The 22,034-nt window shown below is 43.6% G+C and overlaps 3 protein-coding genes across 3 annotated transcripts in view; 2 read left to right on the top strand and 1 right to left on the bottom strand.

Moving 5' to 3' along the window:
- The window catches only part of LOC124669684 (pentatricopeptide repeat-containing protein At1g76280-like), an 8,007-nt gene extending 206 nt beyond the window's left edge, over positions 1-7,801 (top strand). The window contains exons 2-13 of the mRNA XM_047206250.1: positions 740-933; positions 1,033-1,140; positions 2,204-2,380; positions 2,868-3,288; positions 3,385-3,551; positions 4,103-4,198; positions 4,587-4,766; positions 5,032-5,259; positions 6,365-6,508; positions 6,601-6,789; positions 6,913-7,032; positions 7,115-7,801. Of these exons, the coding sequence (XP_047062206.1) occupies positions 740-933; positions 1,033-1,140; positions 2,204-2,380; positions 2,868-3,288; positions 3,385-3,551; positions 4,103-4,198; positions 4,587-4,766; positions 5,032-5,259; positions 6,365-6,508; positions 6,601-6,789; positions 6,913-7,032; positions 7,115-7,525 (2,435 nt within the window). The 3' untranslated portion in view covers positions 7,526-7,801. The remainder of the gene's footprint in view (positions 1-739; positions 934-1,032; positions 1,141-2,203; positions 2,381-2,867; positions 3,289-3,384; positions 3,552-4,102; positions 4,199-4,586; positions 4,767-5,031; positions 5,260-6,364; positions 6,509-6,600; positions 6,790-6,912; positions 7,033-7,114) is intronic.
- A 734-nt stretch (positions 7,802-8,535) lies between these two features.
- LOC124679509 (protein NONRESPONDING TO OXYLIPINS 2, mitochondrial-like) lies at positions 8,536-19,478 on the top strand. Its single transcript, XM_047215249.1, has 3 exons — positions 8,536-8,666; positions 8,757-8,869; positions 18,220-19,478. Exons 1-3 carry the CDS (start codon positions 8,536-8,538, stop codon positions 18,237-18,239), a joined length of 264 nt encoding a protein of 87 aa, XP_047071205.1. The 3' UTR covers positions 18,240-19,478.
- Positions 19,479-20,012: 534 nt separating this feature from the next.
- Positions 20,013-21,568, bottom strand: LOC124679268 (MADS-box transcription factor 31-like). Its single transcript, XM_047215062.1, has 6 exons — positions 21,381-21,568; positions 20,909-20,978; positions 20,659-20,820; positions 20,526-20,567; positions 20,387-20,431; positions 20,013-20,228 (listed from the first exon to the last, which is right to left on the bottom strand). Exons 1-6 carry the CDS (start codon positions 21,566-21,568, stop codon positions 20,013-20,015), a joined length of 723 nt encoding a protein of 240 aa, XP_047071018.1.
- Between the last annotated feature and the right edge of the window lie 466 nt (positions 21,569-22,034).

Raw genomic sequence — 22,034 nt, 5'->3', positions numbered from 1 at the left:
ATCGATACCAATAACTCACGGCACCACGTGACGCATTTTTGAATGCCATCGACCATCGTTTTTTGGATCATGAATTCACTTGGATATCACGTGTGTGTTTGAGCTGGAGAATGCGATAAATTCTGAATGGGAGTCAGCAAAGTGAGGGCGTGGGCCAGTGACGGGCTACCTGCTAAACTAGCTAGTACAGGCTCCTGGGCCGGCCCACAGTAGACAGTGGCAGAGAACACGGCGCCCCGCGCCGCCGCCTCGTCGCGCTTCTCGTCGCCAGGCCTCCCTCCTCCGCCGCCACCGCCGCCGGGGCACCGCGCTCCGCCTCATCCGCGTCCACGCCTCCACGGGCCCAATCCTCCCATCCATCCAGGACTGCACGCCTCGACACTCAACCCCCTCATCCTCGATGCTGCCTCTCCGGCAGGCAGGCCGCCGGCGCCGTGCCGCCCTCCTCGTCCCGCCGCCGTCGGCGGCGTCCGGGTCTCGCGAGCAGTGCCACCCACCGTGCTTCTCCGAGCGCGTCGCCGGAGCGCGCCGCCACGAATCAGTCTTCTGGGCTGGCATCAGGGCCCGGATGCTTTCGACTTGCGCCGGTAACCAAATCTATCAACCTATATTGCCTGGTTCATTCTCGTGAGATTGGGCGTAGTTCACCCTTACTATGCTAGTACTAGCGCCTAGCTGTTGCTTCTACACAAATAAAAAGTTTGCTCAACTTATGTAACCAATATTTCGGTTGCTGCAGGGCATCACGATATTACGGCGAGGGCTAGTATGTCTGCGAGACTCATGCAAGCGGACATTGTAAATGCTCTCCGTAAAGGTGATCGGCAGCGAGCATCCATTATGCTCGCGAACATTCAGCAAACCAAACAAGCGTTAACTTCGGAAGATTTCTCGCATATACTGGAGTACTGTGCAGAAGCGCCTGATCCTTTGGTAAATTCACTGCCAGATACGTATTTTAACGAAAGCAGAGAGTTTGGTATAGTCATTCTGATTACTATTACTCTTGTTGGATCCTCTCCATATGTATAGTTTGTTATGGACATTTTGGAGATCATGGAGGATAAGGCCATAGATATTAGTAAAGGCAATTACAGATCTATCACTCGAGCACTCACCAAAGGAGGGTATTCCAAGGAGGTACGCTGTACTTCTCATGTCCCAAGTGCAAGTTTTTGTCCTTTTAACTTGTTTGGGGGTTCAATCATAGAAATGCACGTGTGTGAAACTGCTTTAAGTAGTGCATTGGTAGCAGTAATTATGTAATATATACTTGTAGCGTTATATCCACTGTGTCTTCTATGTAAAGTGTCCAACTTTTCATTCCTTAATGATACTAGGTAGTAGGCAGTGTAAATGTCAATACCATCCATCCTAGGCAAGGCCTGTTTTCTAGGTACTTGATAAATGGTTCTATTATTTCATGCCTTGGCCAAAATGATGCACCAGATACTTCTTTCACTTGTCAGTGTCTTAATAAGTTTGTGTGTGGTCATGCCCACAATTTTTTGTCATGCTCACCCATTGTTTGGTTTCACATGTAGACCTTGACTTCGGCCATCGTTTGGTACGGTTTCTGTACCTAAACTTCAAAACCATCTAGAAGTAATCCCGATCGCTCACTGTCTGCAACCATTGTTTCCATATGACCTGGTTGTCTTCCCTTATGCAACATTGTTTTTTATTGTTGCTGATTTGCTGGTGACGTGGCAGACATGTGATAGTGATGGGGTAGACACATGACATCCGTGTCATCTAAAACTTTTTCAGATTTCCGCAAGGGAGTCAGGTGTATGGTATTGGAAGTTGAGGGTCTGGTATTTGGCGGTTTGGGAGTTATATGAAGAAAAGCTAAAGGGGGTCCAAAGTTCAGGGTTTTAAAGTGGACCGTTTCATTGTTTGTATATAGATAGTTGTAGGAGATTGGTGAATTAGACAGTGCATGCGTTGTACCTTTTGCAGAAGCAATCTGATTTTGTTTAATCTTCTATCACGGACCATTTTGATGTTGTTTTGTTAATATTTATCTTCTTCTGCTACCTGTGCCTTGCAGTTCTATGTAATTTAATTTCTTGCATTTATGCTCTTATGTTATATGTTTATCTGCTTATTAAATAATGCCCTATATCATATCAGTTTTTGCTTGAAATTCTGTTGGCTCCTTTCAGTTTTCAAGGTGTTGACAATCATCTTTCCGATGCAGGCACTTAAATTACTCACTCTTCTGGGAGAAAAAGAAAGCACTCATGGTGTTTTGCCGATTTTCAACATCTTTTTAAGTGCCTGCAGAACAAATCTGAATGACGTTGGGAGCTGTCTAGAGAAAATGGAAGGTCATCTTGTTGGGAAGTCTGAAATAACGTACTGTGAGCTTCTGAAGGTTCGTGTAAATAAATGTTCAATCTGCCTATTTATGTTATTCAGAAGTTTGTTTTCATATCTGGAGAAAAACTATTAGTATACCAGACCTAGCTGACTGGGGAGACATAACCATCCATGGTATTTGTTGACTATTTGATCCTTGTTTTGTGGATTAAACATTTGATCGCATTCCTTTGTAATTTGTATTCCCTTCTGGCCCATCACTGTAACTACCACTTAGTTTCTGATGTTTTTGTATGGAAATGGTTGCATGCTGATCTTAGTTTCTGTTAGTTCTGGTCACATGCTTTTTCCTTTTATGTATTTTATCTTTAGGGCGTCTCTTGAGTCATTGTTTTTTCTGTTTCATGTTATTGTTGTATTTCACATGTTTCTTGGGATAACCGCATGCTATGCTTATTGAAATATGTGAATATGTTCATCTGTACATGGTTCTAGATCGACTATTGCGCGAAATTACTTATTTGATTTATGTATATTTCCAGGTTGCAGTTTTGCAGGGAAATTTGTCTGCAGTTCATGATCTATGGAAGGACTGCACTAGGTATTATAGTCCAAGCATTATTGCTCTGAGGAAATTCGTGAAGGCTTTCTCTACACTAGGTGACCTTCAATCTGCATATCATATCTTGCAGCGTATGGTCGTCCTTGCTGGAGAACACACTGACCATCTGATGGTGTCTTCTAAAAGGAGATGCCAATCAACAAGATTAGACATTCCTGTACCTGCTTTAAATCTAGTAGAAGATCTCAAACTTGTATCGGACTATGATCTGCCATCGCCATTTCAAGGAAAGATGGGAGCCGAAGGATATTTGGTTGATGCTCAGCCGGAGCTGTTCCAGGTGGAAACTCAATCATCAAAACATAAGCAATTGCAGAGTTATGTGTCAATTATTTCTGCTGGTATGTTATGCATTTCAATTTCTTCAGCCAAGTAGTATACTTAAACTCATTTTTAATTATATTTGTAGAACTTATGTACGTTCAGTCTTGTCCCAGGTGACAATCTTGGTGACAATTCTGGACTAGACAGTGGGAGGATGACGAAGACATTGAGATTTGCACCAGTTGCAGTAAAGAAAATCTTGCGATGGTCTTTCAATGATATTATACATATGTGTGTGCAACTTGACAACTGCCAGTTGGCTGAGCAATTATTTCTAGAGGTAAGAAATATGTAAGTTTTTTGTTGGGTTAATGTAGTGTTATATTATGGCTTGCAGTCTTTCTATTGACTTGGGTCTTTACCTAAGCACTTTCATTAGGTTTTTGAACGTTTCTTCTTGATGGTTGAACGTCAATGTGGTGACATTCTAATTACTTACATAGTTTATTTCATCTGCTGTACCTGTTTCATCTAGGCCACCTTAATTGGATTCAAACTCCCTGCAAAAAAAGGATCTGAACTTAGTTTCTGCAATCTTGTGCTTTTGATTTTACTTTTTTCTTCTTAATAACAATAAGCAAAGCATGAAGTCTGCACACCAGAAATTGTCGCGTATTTTAATTGTATATTTGTTTGCTGCTTTCATTACTGGAAAAGGTGGCGGCAAGTTCAAAAATTGCATGTGTCCCTTATTTTAATGGTTAAGGTATTTAAAGTTAAAAGTTTTACATGTGTATACAGCGTTGGCGATTTGAAGACCAGAAATTATTGGTGCATATTTCACATCTGAGAAGTTCAATGTTTATGCTCAATGTTGTCCTTTCTTGCTAGATGCACAAGATTGGACTGCGACCGTCGAGATTTACATATGATGGTTTTATTAAATGTGTGCTAGCTGGGAAAGGAGTTGCACATGCTCTCAAAGTGGTATGCTACCGAGTTTATGATATTTTCAGTTACATGACACTATGACAGGACATCTTGTTTAATATGGTTGTGCACAATACCTATTTTATGAAGCCATGCATGTAGTTATGCCATACCTACATTTGCATAAAGTGACATGCTGTACTGACTGATTTTACAAGGGGTAATGTAATTCTAATGTTTATCACTGTTTTTTTTTTCTCGAGAAAATGCAAAGGACCTTTGTGTTTCATTTCATTGAAAAGGAAGAGTTTATCACTGTTACTCCCCTTGAAAGCTACTATGTGAAACTGAACTGTACCTGTTCTATTGTGACCGCTAATCGCTATATTTAGTTATTCTCCATAAAATTTGCTACTACTATATTTTATGTTCTCATGCTTTCCAGATTGAAGTGATGGAGAGAAGGGGTATTAAACCTTATGATGGTACACTTGTTGCTCTCTCAGTTGGCCATAGCAAAAGTTTACAGTTGGATCTGGCTGAGGACTTCTTGGGAAGAATTTCAGATATAAAATCAGAGTATATTCATGGTTTTAATGCTTTTCTTTCTGGTTGCGACATTATGGTAATGCATCGAATTTTGAAAAGAGATTCTGATATGTCATATTTGTCCCCCTACCTATTGTCATCCTAATTTCAGCTTGGTCATCTATGTTAAGTGTACTGAGCTGCTGACATATGGTCTATCAATTATCTCTGTTTTACCCTGTTTTAAATAGTTGTGCTCGATTTCACATAAACGATTTTATTTTTTCTTTATTCGTCAGTGCACTTAATTTTACTTAATTGTAAGAAATTATGAACTAAGTCTCCTCTCATCATTTTTGTAGAATGAACCAGAAAGAGCTCTCCGTGTACTAGCTAGAATGAAACACTTGGATTTGAAGCCAAATATCAGGACCTATGAGATTCTGTTTTCTCTTTTTGGCAATGTCAATGTTCCTTATGAAGAAGGAAATATGCTATCACATGCTGATGTGTCCAAAAGGATCAGCATAATCGAGATGGACATGTTAAACCATGAGATCCAACATAGTTTTGTGTCTATGAAGAACTTGGTATGCTTACCTTATACTATATCCTATATATGTAGATCTTCATCTATTTTTTTGTACGTGTATCACTTATAATATTCTTGCAAAAAAACGCATATCTAGAAGTAAGAACTCATAGTAGTTGACTGTTTTGGTAACATTTTTTTTAATATGCTCCCTTCTCTGTGGTCAGTGGGAAACAGTGAGTCTAATTTTCCCGTTTCCCTTTTCATATGAAAATTTCTCCATCAGCAGAGTTGGCACTTGACGCTAGTAAGGAATAAGTATGCAGCACATAGGTGTCTAACCATTCTTTTAAGAAATCATGCTCTAAGCTGGTCGAAAATTGTTGTTGTTTGTTGATGACAGTCTGTCCATTCATGAAAATAGGTTATTTATTGAGTCTATACCATGGCTTATTGGCCTGTATGATATCCTATCTTATCCAGCATTCCCAGTTTCTAATCTGTTATAAACATATACTACATTCATTGAATGAATACAGTTTTTTTTTTGAAAAGTCAACTCAATTAAAGTTTGACTAAACTTTTAGAAGAATCTATCAACAACTATGATATTCTATTTATATCATATGAAAATATATTTCATGATGAATCTAATGATATTGATTTTGTAGTTTGCATGTTAATGATTTTTTTATAGAAACTTGGTCAAGTTTGATTTTCCAATAATAATATACTGTAAGCATTATTCATTGGAATGGAGGTAGTACTTCATAAAGAAGGGAAGCAATGTTTTAATTTGTCTGAATAGGATATCTGAATCATTTTCATGTGATGTAAGACTGGATTTTAATTGCTAATATGCATGTGTTGGTCAGACCTAGGAGAGTGGGAAGCACTTTGCTGTGAATGTCATTCGCAATATTGCTTGTGTGTTGATGATCTACTGGGATTCTGTATCTGTGGCTTGTACAATATGGTGAAACTAATCATCAGTTACCCGGTCATACTTCAAGACCTCACTGGCTTGAAATTTTACCATGATAATTTTCAAATTAGATTGCTAAGATCATTCAATCACTTGTCTGTATGATCTTCCATAGTTCTTACTGTGATATCATTATTTGAAGTCTTGATGTTTTATCTACGACTTTATGTTATCTCAGATACGAGCCTTTGGAGCTGAGGGAATGATAGAAGAAATGCTGCGGTACTTGAATGTTGCTGAGAGTGTCTTATCTAACATGGATCCTTATCAGAGGAGTGATCTCTACGGCATTGTGTTGCATGCCTTGGTTAAGGCCAAGGAAGTACGAGTCTACTGTCCTTTACCATTTGTTGTATGCTTCCTGTGTTTTCAATGGAACTTGTTGAATTTGATGTACCGCTTTCTGGTCTGCAGACACACAAAGCAATAAGAACTTTCAAGATCATGAGAGCATGTGGTCTTCCAGCTAATACTGCAATTTATACTGTCATGATAGAGTGCTGCAAATTGTTGCCGTGTTTCAAATCAGCTAGCACCTTGTTGTCTTTGATGCTCCGAGATGGCTGCTGCCCTACAGTTGTGACTTACACATCTCTCCTGAAGGTAAGGCTGGATAACTGCGGGCCTGTTACTACTCACTATGTAACATACTGCTTATTCGTATGTTTTAGTTGATTTGAATGGCTGTGCGCCATTTGAATCTGATGTCATGTTTGTCCATGGTAGGTTCTATTAGCAAAAGATGATTTTGAGGGGGCACTGGATCTGTTGGACTTATGCCTAACTGAAGGAATTCACCCTGATATAGGGATTTTCAACACATTACTCTCAGATGCGAATGCAAGAGTATGTCTATGATATAATTTGTCAACTCTTATTTCACTGAAATGACGTCAAAGTTAAACTCATGTCTGGTCATTCTTCACAGGGTAATATTCACGTTATTGAATGTATTCTTGAGTGTATTCACAGAGCAAAGATTCAGCCCAATGAATCAACGCTTTGGTACACATTCTGTGCCTACGTGGATCAAAAATTGTACAACACTGCAGTCGAGGCATTACAGGTTCTCAGTATGAGGATGATATCTGAGGATGCAAGCGTTCTCAAGGAGAAAGGAGCAGCTCTAGAGGATCTAATCCTCAGCGAAGAGCCAGACGCTGAACTAAGTATCATTAAGGCTTTTGGAGCAACCGAGGAATGTAGCGTGGCAGCCCTATTGAACCTGAGGTGGTGTGCGACAATTGGTTCCACCATATCTTGGTTGCCTGAGGACAGTCTCTGGGCGAGGAGGCTGGCATCTTCTTATGACGCTAACAGGAGACTGGACATGCCATGAAATTTGTGCTTGAAGTGTTGGATGTTTGAACCGACCAAGGACATAGTTCTGCTGATGTGTTGCATGGTTTTGACATGCTCTCGTGGCGAATTCCTGGTGATGTAATTGTGAACATCATTCACCAGGCATCATTCGCTGAGCTGTTGTGTGGTTTTGACCTGCTCTTGAGGCCAATAGCAGCTGTCAGGAGGAGCATCAGGTCCACTAATTTTGCATGTGGATGAGGTTGATGGTGACGAAGTGAACCACATGTAACTCACATCCACTTAGTGTATTGTTTGTTAAATCAATTTTCTCACTATTCACAGAGCTTTGCTGTTCAAAATGAAGATAAGGTTTTTTCGGCATGCATATGCATGTACACAGTCACTGGAATTGCAAGGCATCAGAGAGTGGCATGTGAAGTTTTGTAAGTCCAATTTTGTTTGACGATGCTAAAAGTTTGTAGAAGTACGTTTTAAAAAGAAGTTTGTACAATTATATTGAAAGAAAAGAATCAGAAATCTTCTCCTCCTTGTTACTGCAAGAACAGCTTAATTAAACTCTGCATGCTACTCGGCCAGAATTTTATGCAATACTACCACCTTATATAATGCAGATTTCCCCATCTGCTGTACTTATTGGCCCACGACTACAATTTGTGTTTCGTTTCTGATTCTAAATCCATTTCAACTATTTGCCCCGAACAAAGCAGACAGTCGTGCACATATATTACTCTGGATGAACACTTTGTTTTTTCCTGCAAAAGGAGTATTTGGTTTGGGCGCATATATATTATATTTTGGCTAAGCCTATGGGTTAAGAAGAGTTCCAGAAACCACCTCAACACTCACCTCACGAACAAGCACAATGATAGAAAATCTAATTTTGTACTAACTCAATTATCGTAAATTGTACCAATCGTGGCTGAGCAATTTGTGGCCTTGTGGGCCAGTAAAGGGTGGGCTTTGAAGGTCTCACTAAGGGTTTAACGCCCTCGACGCAGAGCACGTCCGAAGGAGAAGAAAGAAATGGCATCTTTGGGCCGCGCCGCCGCCTCCGCCGCGAGAGCAGCCCTCCGCCCGGCGCCCCTCGCCGGCCGCAGCCTCGGCTCGTCCCTGCCGTCTGCCTCCTCCGCACGAGCCGCCCGTCTCCTCCGCAGGTACGTTATTACTAGGCGTACCAGCAGATTGATGTATCGATGGGCGCGGGTCTGTGTGCTTGCGTTTACATCGAGGTTCTTTTCTTGCAGGTCGGCGGTGGCGGGACTGGAGACGCTGTTGCCCCTGCACACCGCGGTGGCGTCGGCGCGCCTGAAGTCCTGCATCGCCGTCGACTCCACCTGCTGGAGCTCCCTCTCCCAAGGTAAACCTGCCCGGCACCTCCTCCTCTCCTTCAAAACTATTTAGTTTTCCATATTTACTCTAACGTGGATGTGTAGTAGGGCTGCAAGCAGGACAGGATGCGGGCGCCGCTTGCATCCCTAATGTATAGTGATTGTCGACCCCCTAATGTGTAGTGATTATCCACTAAAAACAACCCTAGTTGATCAGGTGAAATCCTGGGCTTAGACACTTACACTAATATATGTTTGATCTTTGTGCAATATCGCGATGGAGAGTAGCTGTTCATATTGCAATGAACTGGGCTTAACTATTGTTATGCCTATGCCACATACAAACCTAGAATTAAAGAAGATAATCCTGTTGATGCTACAGGATTTACGAGTCTTTCAGTAAGAAAATTCATTGTTACTGTGGATAGACTCAGTGATCAACACGCGTAATAGTTAATCATATGCTGCCGAGAAGTATTCTTTGTCGAGACCAAACCAGAGCCATTTTCACGACTTTGATATCTGTAACCTCTCCAACCATCTGTCTATGTTTCCTTCCCAGATAGAAGTCCATATTACCCCCTTAAACTTGTCTCAAAGTTCACATTACAACCCTAAATTCTGAGTTGGTTCAACTTCCACCCCTATACTATGGAAACCGGCGATTTTGACCCTCTGGCCAAATTATTTCACCGGACTAACCCTTTTGTGTGGCGCCCTCCCCATCGGCGCCACACAGCCCATGCGAGCAGCGCCACACATCCATGCCGACGTGGCGTGATCGACGCTGCGCGCCGTTGACTAGCCGACGTGTCAGGATGTGTGGCGTCGTTCCCATGGGCGTCACACATTGAAAGTGTGGCGCCGATGGGAAGGGCGCCACACATCCACTTATGTGTGGCCGCCCGAGCCCGCCCCAACCCGACCTCTCCTCATTTCCTGCTCATCTCTTCTTCCTCCTCCTCCGACCAGCCACCCCACCTCTCCCCCATCCAAATCCCTCTCAAATCTTGGTGGATTTCGTTGGATCTGTCCGTGGAGATCGTTTCCAACCCGTTCCTTGTGGTAATCTCCTCCCTTTCCCTTCTTTTTATCCAATAAATTGATAGATTTGGTTAGATCTACATGTGAAACCCTAGATGTGAAACCCTAAGTTGAACGGCCGAAGCTCAAACTATCCAGGGGCCAAAATTTTCTGGTCCTTAGCCGTTTCGACGAGGCTGCTCCGAACCGCGACGTTCGTCTTCAAAGCCGACGTCCGCTGCTGCCTTCTATCAAGCCTGCAAGACATTGGAGCACAATGGATGAAGTAATATTCTATCGCTCGAATCAACAAATTTCCATCGGATGAATCAAGAAGTTTACCTATGGAGCGCGTGGTCCATGTCTTGCCACTGAGGTGGGCTATCCTGATACAACCCAAACTGTCTCATCACTCTGTACGGCTGGCATGGTTTTCGAGTCGAGAGACTAGTCGCGACTAGTCGTCGACTAGTCGACCAGTCGCAAAGGGAAGTCCGACTCAGCCTGGCGACTCAGCGCGCGAGTCGATCGACTCGATGGACTAGTCGAGACTAGTCAGGGTAAGTCGACGTTTTTGGGTCGATCGACCCAAAAAAAAAGTGATGTGCTTCCCATTTTTCCCCGTTTGCCTGGCTCGACCTAGATCGAGATTGATCCCCGCTCGACCCTTTCCCTTGGCCTCTCCTTTGGCCGCCGCCTCTGCAAGAACTTGGCCGGGCGGCGCCGCCACCTCCGCCACAGGCTCCTCCTCCGCCACGGGCTCCTCCTCTCTGCTTCCCTGTTCCCTCACCATCTCATTCATAGGAAGCAACATGGCCCCTCCAGAGATATCCCAAGTCATTCGGTCGAGTCAAGTCGAAGTCGAAGGTGCCGAGGGCTATGATCCATTCAAAGATCCTAACAGGAGGCCAAGGAGGAGCAAAGATCCAGCATGGAAATATGCATTTATGTGTGATCTTGAGGATAGGTTGCAGCTGCAATGTAATCTGTGTGGCAAAAAAGTTGGTTCTGGTGTCAATAGGATGAAGAAGCATCTTGCCAGAGGGTTTACAATTGTCACTATGTGCCCCAAAACAACCACTGCAATTCAAAAAGAGATGCATGATTACCTGAAGACTAACACATTCACATTCAAAAATGTTGAGGGAGGTGAAGGCGAAGGCCGAACAAGGGTGTGAAGAAGATGTTGAAGAGATTGCTTGCAAGAGACTTCCATGCAGTGCGGCAAGTTCAAGAGCTTCCAACTCGCTCCAACACCAACACCAACGCCAATAATTCGGGAAAAGGAAATCGGATGGGTCGGCTCATGTAGCAAACACGACGAAGAAAGAAGCAAGGAAAGTCCATTGCGAGATGAGATTTGGAAGACTCCGGAAGAGGTGGTTCTCTGAGAGACACATGTCAAAGGGCTCGCAATTAACAATGAAGCAATTCATCAAGAAGACAAAGGAGCAAAAAGCGATTGTTGATGATCATGTAGCTGACTTTTTGTATGAGAATTGTCTTCCACTCAATGTTGTGAACTCAAGGAGTTGGGAGATCATGTTGGAATCGATAGGGCAGTATGGTTCTGATTATATCTCACCTAGTTATTGGAGACTTAGAGTACCATTGCTTGAGAAGGCCAAGGTCAAGACTGACAGTTTGAGAGGCAAGCATGAAGGCTGCATGGAAAGAATATGGTTGCTCACTCATGTCCGATGGTCGGATCGACATGGGTGGCCGACACCTCTTGAACTTTCTAGTCAATAGTCCAAGCAGGCACCTTTTCTTAGGGACAGCTAATGTTTCGCTGAAACAGCTTGATGCAAAGCTGGTAGCACGAGTTGTTGAGTGAACAAATTGATGCAATTGGTTCCGAATTGGTAGTCCAAGTAGTAAGTGACAATGGATCTAACTACAAGGCAGCTGGTAGACTTCTAATGGAGAAGTATCCTACACCGTATTGGACACCATGTGCTTGCATACTCGTTTGGATCTTATGCTAGAGGATGTTGGGAAGATCAAGGAGTTTGGGATCCGCATTGCTAAAGCCAAGCGGACAACCAGATTTATTTATGCCCATGGAAAGATTCTAGATTTAATGAGAAGTCCGAATGGTAACAAAGATATTGTGAGGCCCGGAGCAACTCGTTTTGCTACATCATTCCTTACTTTGGCCAGCATGTGGACACAAAGGCCAACACTGAAAGCTCGTTTGTTAGCAAACAATGGTATGCAAACAAATTAAGGATCACCGAAGCGGGGAAGGCAGCTGAAGCAATCGTCATATCCGTGTCATTTTGGCAATCGGTGGAGCATTGTATGAGAGCTTCATGGCCACTTCTCAAAGCTTTGAGGATTTACGATGGTGATGAGACTCCAGCTATGGCCGAAATGTGGGCAGCCATGGATTGTGCAAAGATGCACATAAACGAAGCATTGGCACATAAGCAAAACCTCCTAGATCAAGTTGTCTCAATTATTGATAGGAGGTGGAATAATCAGATGGAACAAAAGCTACATGGGGCTGCATTGTTCTTGAACCCAAATAAATTCTTTGCCATTAGAGAGACCAACAAAAGACAAGCTAGCCAGCTTCGTTCAATGTTCAATGATGTGTTATGGAAGATGGTTACTCGATCATGAGCTACAAGATACTATAAGTAGTGAGGCCGATGACTATGAGCGTTCGTGAAGGTGATTGTTTCTCCAAGCCAATGGCAATTAGAGACCGTGGAAAAAAGAGTCCTATTCTTTGGTGGGGTGCATATGGTGGCCTTGCTTTTGACCTCCAATCTCTTGCAAAGCGAATTATTAGCCTATGTTGTTCAGCATCTGGCTGCGAGCGCAATTGGAGTGTCTTTGCTCATATCCATACCAAAGGGAGAAACCGACTTGAGTACAAGAGGTTGAACAAGCTATCATATGTCTCCTACAACCGGCAAATGGAAGCTAGGTTTCAAAATCTGCGTGAGCAAGGCTCCAAAGCAAAGAAGTCGAACCCACTTGTCCTAGAGGAGTTCCAATGGGATAATGAGTGGGTTGATATCAATGTTGAAATGGTCCATGAAGATCAAGCCCAAGTCATGGACGGTGACACACCACTACTTTGGTCTCAAGTGGATGAAGCCATGGGTGCCTCAAGTAGTCTAGCAGGTCGCAGCTTTCCTAGGAGAGCCCGTGGTGATCTTGGCGAGTCTAGTGCACGACCCATTGGCCCTTTTCTCACCTACACTAGGAACCACTCAAGAACAAGGTCTGGTTGTGCATGATGAAGAGTTAAGGGCTGAACTGAAGCCGCGGAACTTGACAAAGGCATCGAGAGTGAAGATGAGGATAACAATGATGTCGCAAAAAATGATCAAGTTCAAGACGTCGAGTTTCGGATTGATGACATGCTTCTTGATGAATGATTGCTTGAAGATGTGTTGTTTCTGAAATCTGCCACTAATGTTTTGCTGTTGAACTGTTGAACTTGTTTACTTGCATTTGGACCTGGTTTATGTAACTTAATGTTAGACCTGTTGTGTTTGTTTAATTTCAGTGTTGAACTATTTGCTACCCAGGTTTTTCCCCTGTCCCCAGCCTTATATTCTATGATTTTTTATCCTAAATTATATATTTTTATTAAACATGAGTCTTGCTGAGTCGAGACTAGTCTAGACTAGTCTAGGATAACAATGATGCTGCAAAAAATGATCAAGTTCAAGACGTCGAGTTTCAGATTGATGACATGCTTCTTGATGAATGATTGCTTGAAGATGTGTTGTTTCTGAAATCTGCCACTAATGTTTTTGTTGTTGAACTGTTGAATTTGTTTACTTGCATTTGGACCTGGTTTATGTAACTTAATGTTAGACGTGTTGTGTTTGTTTAATTTCGGTGTTGAACCATTTGCTGCCCGGTGTTTTTCCCTCGTCCCAAGCCTTATATTCTATGATTTTTTATCCTAAATTATATATTTTTATTAAACATGAGTCTTGCTGAGTCGAGACTAGTCTAGACTAGTCTACGAGTCGCTGGCTCAGAACGACCGGTCGACTCGTCGACTCGCAAACCATGGCGGCTGGTGGTATTCAACCGCCCACATGCATATGAGTGGACAGCGCATACGCCAGAAACCCGATTCCTCCGTGCACTTGGGGTTGAGGTCAGTCATCGCCGCGCCAATACAGTAAAAGCTACCATATGGCTCCCAATCCACCTGCAGCATACAAATATTTCAAAATTTACAACACGCCAATGGAATTTATGAAAATAGGATAGCAAAAGAGTGATGACTTCAGAAAGGTTACCTGCTCACAGGTAAGAGTGTCCAACTCCTCAGTGTAGTGCCTGTACATGACAATTGGATCGTTTGTTGTCCCACAAGTATGCCCAAGTGGGCTTCCGATCAAGGTTGTTCCGGTAATGAGCCTGACCTCTACTTGAGTCTCTTGGGCCGCCCAACTGATAGGCGGTCCCAGCTCCATACGGAAAGTAGGAGCAAACATCCACCAATACCGCCGCTCCCAATCCTGCGACAACCTTCGTCCAACTGCGTACATAAGACATTTGGTTAGTACTTTGTCTAGCAGACTACTATAGAAGAATAGTAAAGATAGCAAATCATCACCTGTCGGTAGAGGTAGGCAAGTGTCGCGCTTCCCCAACTCCACTGGTGCTCCAACACCGTAAGCACCTTGAGCCAACACCAATGGGCCAACTTCCCACCACTGTCAGCAAAGAGAGTCCTCGAAAGCATATATTTCACAAGTACACTCGGGTGTATGTTTTGACAGTGTCACGGTTGGCCCCTTCCGGGCATTGTCCAAAGTTAGTCCTGATCCAATAAGCGCTTCCATCTGTTGGCGCCACCCATCAGAAGCTGTGTTCATACACAGTGGCTCGCTCTGAATAGGAAGACCAAGGATCATGGAAACATCCTGAAGAGTAGGGGTCATCTCGCCGGCCCTCAAGTGGAAGGTGTGCGTCTCTGGCCTCCACCGGTCGACAAAGGCGGTGAGTGCCGCGACATTCATGTTCGGCGCCCCCCGGCTTACAAGCGTGATGAACGGGAGAAGACCGGTAGGCTGGATGAACTCCGTGTACCGCTCGTCATACGGCATGTCACTTACTGTACCGTGGTAACGAATCTTCAAGGGCTGAAGAACCTAGAAGCACATCCAGACACATAATATTATGCCATATCCAATGGAATAAAACAAGAGGTGTTAACAAAAATAAATATTAGTACCTTCCCCTTTTTCCGTCATATGATATGCCCGGTGTTCTTTGTCATACTCATGATCTATGAGCCACACCATCCTACATGTTTACACAAATACACATAATAAGAACTACCATACTATCACCATACATGTTCTAAATATGGATTTTCCTAAGACATATGAGCCATTCCTAAGCAAATACTGGGCATATGTAACACAAATGAATGCATTTGCTAAGCAAATTTTAGCCATTTCAACACATACATACATAGGGTTTCAACACATACATGTAAAATTTCATATCTAGATATGAAATTTGTTATGCTATGGATTTCAACACATACTTTTCGCATGGAGCTGGGACCGCCTATCAGTTGGGCGGCGATGACTGACCTCAACCACAAGTGCACGGAGGAGTCGGGTTTCTGGCGTATGCGCTGTCCACTCATATGCATGTGGGCGTTTGAATACCACCAGCCGCACAGAGTGATGAGACAGTTTGGGTTGTATCAGGATAGCCCACTTCAGTGGTAAGACATGGACCACGCGCTCCATAGGTAAACTTCTTGATGCGATGGAAACTTGTGATTCAAGCGATAGAATTTTACTTTATCCATTGTGCTCCAATGTCTTGCAGGGTTGATAGAAGGCAGCAACGGAAGATCCAGAATTGGCCTGTCCATCATAGGATTCACGTGACAGCGTTCCAACACTGTTTGGACGCGATACGGAATGGCGGACCTGTCGAGGTTGTCCCGTACGACGTGGAAGCTTTCAACAACTATCTCCATTGGTTTCAGCAAAGCATGCGTATTGAGTTGGTGAACCACGCGTATGATGAAGACATGTTGGACGAGCCCATCGCGTTCGATGAGGTTGCGCAGGATTGTTCGAGTAGGGAGATCGACTTCTATTGCTTCCTCCCTGAACTTTGTGGTAATGTATTCTCTCATTAGCTGGTACATCATCTATATTGGCATGTGCTCGCTCAAATTGTGTATAATATGTTTGTCACAGCGGTTCGAGATAAAAAAAATAGCTGACGAGTGTGAGGTTGTTTGGGATCAGAGCCTTAGAGATGAAAAGCCTATCGGAGCGATGCGGTATTTCATTAAGATATGGTCACCATGCCAAGGAAATTCTGTGATTTTTATACAGTTTCAATGTGTGGCGCCCATGGGAACGGCGCCACACATCCTGCCACGTCGGCTGGTCAATGGCGCGCAGCGTCGACCACGCCACGTCGGCATGCGGGATCAGAGCCTTAGAGATGAAAAACCTATCGGAGCGATGCGGTATTTCATTAAGGTATGGTCACCATGCCAAGGCAATTCTGTGATTTTTATACACTTTCAATGTGTGGCACCCATGAGAACGGCGCCACACATCCTGCCACGTCGGCTGGTCAATGGCGCGCAGCGTCGACCATGCCACGTCGGCATGGATGTGTGGCGCCGCTCGCATGGGGTGTGGCGCCGATGGGAGGGCGCCACACAAAAGGGTTAGTCCGGTGAAATAATTTGGCCAGAGGGCCAGTCTGTGCTTTTCTTTCAGAAAAGGGTTATTTTTGTCAAAATCGCCATGGAAACCGTCCGGAATACACCCTTCCACCGTTTCATCAGGTTGTTGCCTGGTTTTTATTGCCGCGTCAGCATGCGTATTACACGGCGACCTGGGCTGGGCCATGCCGGTGGCCTGGGCAGAGGTGCGGCTGCGGCAGACGATGGCGGTCTGGTAAATGGTGGCTGTGGATGGCGGTGGTCTGGTCAGCAGCGGCGACGGACGGCGGCGGTCTGGTCAGAGGCACTCGGCAGGACATCACGGTGGTAGCCTCGGTAGGAACACGGCGGCGCTGTGGTTGTGGTTTTTAACCAAGATACTGACTTGGCAATCAAAACCAGGTAAAAACCTGATGAAACGGTGGAAGGGTGTATTCCAGACGGTTTTCATAGTATAGGGGTGGAAGTTAGAATTGTGGGTTGTAATGTGACTTCTGAGACAAGTTTAGGGGGTTTAATATGGACTCCTCTCCCCTTCCCATAACTATTTTAACTTTTTTCATCACACATACCCTCCTCCGAAAACCTCCTCACCATGTTGTCTGTTGTACTTCACCTCCTGTCTCTCCCAACTAGGATTCAATTGACATGGTAGGAAACGATGCCCTATCTTGCCACCATTTTGGGAGTTCTACATACCAGAATATTAGCCTTTTCTTTGAAACAACGTGCTTGATCTCCTCCAGTAACGTAAGAGCTTACTGGCTCTAGGAGAATAGGAGAATATTGATATTATGTACTTGAGGTTGATGAGCTATGTGGCATGTTTACACTAAGATTTTTTTGGTAGGGTAGAGTAGATCCTGGTTTTGCAGCATTTGGTAGCAACATTAGTATTTTCTAATTTTATGCCCCAAACGAGTAGAGTCTATTTCTCAGCAATGCATGTCAGGTGCTGCTGCTATTGAGTGTGGTTTCTCTTTTGGTGTCTGTAATAACTAATACACATCAAATGCTGCTAGTTTTTTTTTTTTGTTAACTAATAGCTAACATACTGAAGATTGAGGTCTTGCTTGGTAGACCAGGCTCCTTAGGTATAACCAGGAAATATCGATTTGATCAATTATAGCTATCAAGTGATTTGAATATGAGATGTTTGTAGTTGGCACCTACTGGTGGTTATTCTCTGTTTTTTCTTCTTGGAAATCATAGGGTATTTATGTATTAACTGTGGTTGTTTTAAAAAGCGCATCTGATCATGGTTAGGAGCTGCACAGGTGAGAAGCGAAGACACCTGAGTTAAAAACAAAGTGCGTTTATTTGCCGATAGTCCTTAGAACCTTTGTCCCATCCATTTTCCTATTGCTCTTGATGAATGTACTCTTAACAAAACAATGGAGCATGCAAGAAGTTGCCCCCGTGTTACCCTCTGGACCTTACTTTTTTGTTGAGCCTGGGAAAACCTTGTGATGATATTTGAAATCACATTATCGCTTCATTGTGAGCTGGAAATCATCCTGAATTTGTATGAGCTTGAAATCTTCCTAATTTTTCCCTGAGCTTGAAACCATCATGTAGAATTACTCCTTATCGACCTGACGCGATATATTTGTGGATTGTGTCGTGTACTCTTGACCTGACTTGCTCTTGCATTTCGTGATATAGGATATGCTTTGCCTTTGTGACAAAGAGCTGCACGTACCTGAAGATGCCAATGAACATTAGGGATTACAGACACCTCGGGCTGTAATAATTAGGTACTTGTAAACTGACGGTGCACCCAAACCTGTTTAGTTTTATAACGTGATCCGTTCATGTTTTGGTGTTGAAAGTTTTATACCACATTGATTTTCTGCAGCTCTTCCGTTGTTACGAGTACTGTATTTCCTTGAGCATTCACTTTTAATATTTGAAACTGTGTTCCTGTGAATTGTCTCAAAGCGTTTGCATTTCAGATTAAGAGTCCCTTATAGTCTCCTTCTCTGCTGTAAGTCTTTGATTAGTCTACATGCCTTCTTTGTTTAGAGTGGTACATCCTCAGGCACCACCGGCCACCAACCAAACCCAGACCTCGATCGATCTCCAGGAGCAAGAACCAAGAATCGATCCGGCGATCATGGCAAGCTCGTTTGAGGAAGGCGAGGTTCCTTTTGATAAATTTGCAGCGGCGACCCGAGTAAGCGAGCTCGTGAGGGTTATCACGAGGAACAAGAACTCCCCAAAGGCGGTGGCGGCTGTCCGGGCAGAGGGACTGTCCCTATCTCATGCCCTCGGGAGAAGCGCAGCCCGGATGGACCAGGAAAGTTCCTCCATTGAAAATCCCACCGTGGCCGCAGCCGCGGCGGTGCCCGCTCCACAGAATAAGGTTCCCCTCGAAACCTTAGATGATGCGCTGGCGATCGGAGAAGCCTTCTTCGGCCGGGCGCCGGAGAAGAAGTAGTATAGGAGGTGAGGCTCTCCAAGGTGGATCTTGAATACATCCTCTCGTACAAGAGCAGCCCCATGCCTCATCCGTCGGACGCATTCCTCACGGACGAAAAGCTCATCCTCGACTGGAGGGGCTCCCGTCCCCAAAGAGCAGGTTGTGGACTACTTCACCCTACTGTTCTCCGCTTTCGATGGCACGGACGATGATTTCCTGGAGATGCAAAAGAGGGTCAACAAGGAGTACAAGAAGAAAGGTTACGCCCATCACTGGGTCACTGACGACGAAGATGAAGCCCCTCTAGCTCTACAGCTGAAGAGATATGCAGTGTACGATCGCAAGAGAAGATGATATTTGTAAGCTGTAGCTGAAACGCAAATTTATCTAGATACACATTTATCTAGATGTGTTTTAGTGTGTATGTGTGAGCATTACACTAATATTATGTAAACATGTAATATGTAATTACGCTGTAATGGAACACCTCTTTAATGTGTGATGTGCTTTATGGCAGCACGGCGATGAAAGACATAAGCTCTCGGAATCAGAACTCATCTTGATAGATACATATAAGTGGTTTCTGAAGACACATAAAACAGATGATATACACCTCATTTACAAGCATCACCAAACATAACACACAAAGCGCAGTAAGATAATCTAAGCTGGTTAGAAGACAGCCCTATATCAGATTCAGATACATATAAGTGGTTCCTGAAGACACATAAAACAGGTGATATACACCACATTTACAAGCATCACCAAACATAATCTAGCAGTGCAATGATAACACACAAAGTGCAGTAAGATAATCTAAGCTGGTTAGAACACAGCCCTATAGCAGATTCAGACAAGGAAGCTCTGCTCATCATCCTTAATCAGTTCAGTTGCATTAGACTCCATTGTGTGTGTCCTGAGGAATCTGCAGATACGGATGCAAACTGGTCAAGTTGATGTACTTGCCCATAGTTCATTCAGTTCCATGATCAGCAAACACGAATTCTGACAACACCACATACGAAGAAGACAGCGCTTACCAGAGCCTGAGGACGTAGCCATGGATGTTGGTCTCCTGCAGGTTGGGCTGCAGCGGCTGGAGCTTGTACTCTTGCAGCTGCGGTGAGAGCTTCAGAGTCGTCATGGAGGACTCGGCGTCCTGGCCGTAGATGTGCTCACCAACATCCCACATTGGGAACAGCTTCGGGTTGATCATGTCTGCTACCTGGCCCTGCTGATCCCTCACCGGATTCTTTTGACAGGCACAAACAAAATCAAGGTTATAGTAGATTGGAGCAGGTTGTTGTGATTTCCTTTTGAATGAAATGGAACCGGAGAGGTGGTCCATGATCTTCTAAACAAAAGAAAGCACAAGATCGTCTGAGGAGAAATTGAGCTGATATGTGTTACCATGTGGAACATGTAGTTGCTCTGGTCCTCTGGAATGTCCATCTCCTATCAGAATGAATAAACAAAACTCCATCAAAACTCAGTTCATGAAGGATGGTGCAACGCTGAACCAATTTTTGATGCATCTTGTTTTGCATACCCTGTGGCGCATCCCGAGCAGCTGCTGGTCAAGTAGTTGTTGCTGCTGGTCAAATTAGGGTGTTAGCATTGTGATCTGAGGAATGTGTTGTTTCGTATATTCAAAGAACTATTACATCATGTTGGGTTGTTACCTTCCTCAGACGAACTTTGTACAGAGAGAAGTCAATCTGCTGCTCAAGGTTACTCACATCTTGCAGAGTCAGTGAATCCAGGTCCTCACCCATGTACTGTCTCATGATGATCTTTAGCCTGTTGCTCTCATCCTTCATTCTTGTCATCTCATGGATGATTTTCTTCATGAAAGGAAATGAAGATTGTTAGTTAACACAGGTAAAATCTAACGATATTGGTTGGTTTAAACTTTAGACTGAACTGTTGTACCTGCTGGATATCCATCTCATCAAATCGGGTGCTGGGGGCTTTCAGATATCTGTCAAAGATATTTGCAATCCTGCCACGACATAATAAAACAAGCAGAGATTACTTGATCATCATCGGTTCTTCATACACTTCAAAGGGGCTAACTTAGTACAAATGAGTAACAAACTTTTCATACTGAACCTCGATTTCATTACTCCTACTAAAAGGCCATTGCAGAACATGCTGGAACCTTGAAGATTATGAACAAGAGAAATTCCCAACAAGAAGTTCAGAAAGAAAGTCTACACATTGCAAAAAACTGAGAAAGACTAACTGAACTCTGACATAAAAAAGAACGTTATGGCAGATCTAGAACAACATTATGAGACCTACACAGTATCCAAATTTCTGTTTCCCCTCAAACCAAAAAACATAATGATCAAACTACAGAGAACATGCACTAGTTGAACTGGGAAAAAAATGTTTTACCCACCTCCATGGAGGGCTGGAGTACTCATACATCTTGCCACTGCCAGAGAAAACAATGACCCCAACCTGCGCATCACAAAGAATGGCAAGCTCATTTGCCTTCTTGAGCAGCCCCATCCGCCTCTTGGAGAAGGTAACTTGGCGGCTCGTCGTGTTCTCAATCTTCTTAAGCTCTACTTTCCCACGCCCCATTGGTCCAGTCCGATGGTTCTATTCTCCTCTGCAATCTGCCAGAAAGTGAGGGTCAAATTATGATGCCATTGTTCTTCCAAGATTATAATCAAGTAACGGTTTCAAATCCAGAAGAAGCGATGAACCACATGGCTTAAAGTGCACAAAGTAAGATAAATCAAATGATCTCATACGCAAGAGTTCAGCAAAAAAAGTTATATGACAAAAGAAACTAGCTCTCTGGAGTTCCACAAAGTTAAAGTTGAATCCAGAAGAATAAACCACCAACAAGATCAAGATGAAAGGGAAACCAAATGTATGAGATGGGGAAGAAAAACTTTACGCACAAGCAGCATAAATCATACTTTCCACTATGAACAGTAACAGAATAGCATTTGCAAGAGATGTTCTTGCACCGAGTGTGTGCTGCAGAACAAGAGAGACAGAAATCCAAGGAGTAGTGTCATTACCTGCGTGTGTTTCTTCG

The sequence above is a fragment of the Lolium rigidum genome, chromosome 7 (assembly GCF_022539505.1).
Source record: "Lolium rigidum isolate FL_2022 chromosome 7, APGP_CSIRO_Lrig_0.1, whole genome shotgun sequence".
In the NCBI taxonomy this organism is placed as follows: domain Eukaryota; kingdom Viridiplantae; phylum Streptophyta; class Magnoliopsida; order Poales; family Poaceae; genus Lolium; species Lolium rigidum.
The sequence above is the reverse complement of the archived record's forward strand: the minus strand, read 5'-3'. Positions and strand labels throughout refer to the sequence as shown.